Below are 1,989 nucleotides of genomic sequence, written 5' to 3' on the forward strand. Positions count from 1 at the left end.
TGTACAGACCGAATATTCTATCTCCCTACACCAACACTACACCTAAACCTACCCCTCACAGGAAACTTTCTGCATTTTTAGATTTTCAAAAAACTTCATTCTGTGTGATTTATTAGCTTGTTTACCTGTGGGGACCTCAATTTAGGTCCCCACCGTGACACGAGTCCCCATGAGTCTGTGTATTCAGGTTTAAATCCCCACCAGAATAGAAAAACAGGTATACACACACACACACACACACACACACACACACACACAATATTAATCTTTATGACATCTTTAAGTCAACTTTAATTTTTTTTTTTTACAAACATAAATTTTTCTGAATTAACGGCATATTTTTACCTCTCAAACATATATTAGTAAAAATGCACATTAATAAAATATTGTAATATATTTATACTTTTTGTGTAGTTTTAAAAAATCATATTGACAGCATCCTCAGTTCCACTGATTTCCCAAAATATGTATGAGTGCAAGATGGCACAATCTATTTTATTTTAGCACTCAGACACGCTGTTTATCTCATATAGCGTCTGTAATCTTAGAAAAGCTTTGTTTTGCGGGACCCCCGCGGCAGAAGCAGCTCACCGTGGGCAGCGTGACGGGCGCTTCACCCAAATCCGCCTGTGCGCCCATCTGACACAACTGTTAGTCCAGATAAAGAAGACATACTCATGACAGCAGATCAACAGTTTAATAACACCTGCAGCACAAACTGTACCGAACTGCAGATATGAACTAACGTTACATTAAGAGAAGCACAACATGCAAGTTAGTGTAACTTAATCAGCTGCTGAAGGATATTCTGTAGTCGCTTCAGTAAAAGCGTTTTTCCTACTCCAGTTGCACCGAGCAATAAACACATCGCGGCGACCACTTCACCTGAAATTACTTTATCAAAACGAGAGCGCAGATTTCTGTTTTAAAAACGACTGACTCCTACGCATTAAATGGATAGATTTCCTGTGTCGCCACGGCAACGACGCTGTTTACACAATAAAAGTCTCCATGCGTCATGAGTGATTCTTTATTAGTGATAGGCGCCCTCTAGTGATCTGTAGAAGATTGACTCTGTTCCAAAAGTAATTATTAGTTTGCAGAAACCACGAAGTAAATTCTGTATACTGTCTATTATTGTAATAACCAGTGTTGGGGAAAATTATTTTTAAAAGTAATGCATTACAATATTGCATTACTCCATAAAAAAGTAACTAATTACGGTACTTAGTTACTATTTTATGGAAAGTAATGCGTTGCGTTACTTTTGCGCTACTTTTTAAATCTGCACAGGGCTTGCTTGTTTGTTTTTAAAATAAAAAAGTTATATTTTTGGCAAATATAAAAGCCTTTTCACACCAAAAGTGAAATGAATAAGCCTCAGGCTGAAGGGAAAGTAAATTTAGGTCCGTACAGTAGAATGCAGAAGAAGAAATTTCAACACACTTCAGCAATAAAAAAAGACACACAAATGTTCGTCTAGAGTAATTTTTGCTTATTAGTACGGTTGAACTGGATCATCGAAGGTCAGAAGCAAAGACATTGGTTAATAGAATGGGAATAAATACATAAATACATAAAGCATATTTGTGTTGTTTAACATTTAATTATTGCAGGTTTGCGTCATATTCTGAGTTGCATTATTTTTATTCATTTTGAGGAATACTGAATCTGTGTGTTTTTGTTTTTTGTGAGTGAGATGAATTAATGCATATTCATATTTATTTTAGAACTACAGTAACATCTCATCAAACATTGGTCCGACGGCAACGTCGTGTCCCTGGCCAAAAATAGTCGCGGTAGGACGGCATAAATCGGTAAAAATATGTAACACAGAACATTTCCTAAAAATGCATTCAGATACGTTTGTGCATCTCTACAGTTATCTGGGGTTGCATATATAATTGTTACCTTGACTTTTTTAGCTAAGTGTAGTACAATATGTATACCCTGTTGTGAATCAGTTGTGAGAACGTCCTCCACTAACGT

General features: G+C 36.3%; 1 protein-coding gene across 1 annotated transcript in view; it reads right to left on the reverse strand.

The window, feature by feature from the left end:
- Positions 1–955, reverse strand: part of arl16 (ADP-ribosylation factor-like 16) — a 3,342-nt gene extending 2,387 nt beyond the window's left edge. Inside the window, exons 1-2 of the mRNA XM_016488258.1 lie at positions 808–955; positions 592–650 (exon numbers count right to left, since the gene is read on the reverse strand). Coding sequence (XP_016343744.1) covers positions 592–650; positions 808–868 — 120 coding nt within the window. The 5' untranslated portion in view covers positions 869–955. The remainder of the gene's footprint in view (positions 1–591; positions 651–807) is intronic.
- Between the last annotated feature and the right edge of the window lie 1,034 nt (positions 956–1,989).

The sequence above is a fragment of the Sinocyclocheilus anshuiensis genome, unplaced genomic scaffold, assembly GCF_001515605.1.
Source record: "Sinocyclocheilus anshuiensis isolate Anshui unplaced genomic scaffold, SAMN03320099.WGS_v1.1 scaffold1609, whole genome shotgun sequence".
In the NCBI taxonomy this organism is placed as follows: domain Eukaryota; kingdom Metazoa; phylum Chordata; class Actinopteri; order Cypriniformes; family Cyprinidae; genus Sinocyclocheilus; species Sinocyclocheilus anshuiensis.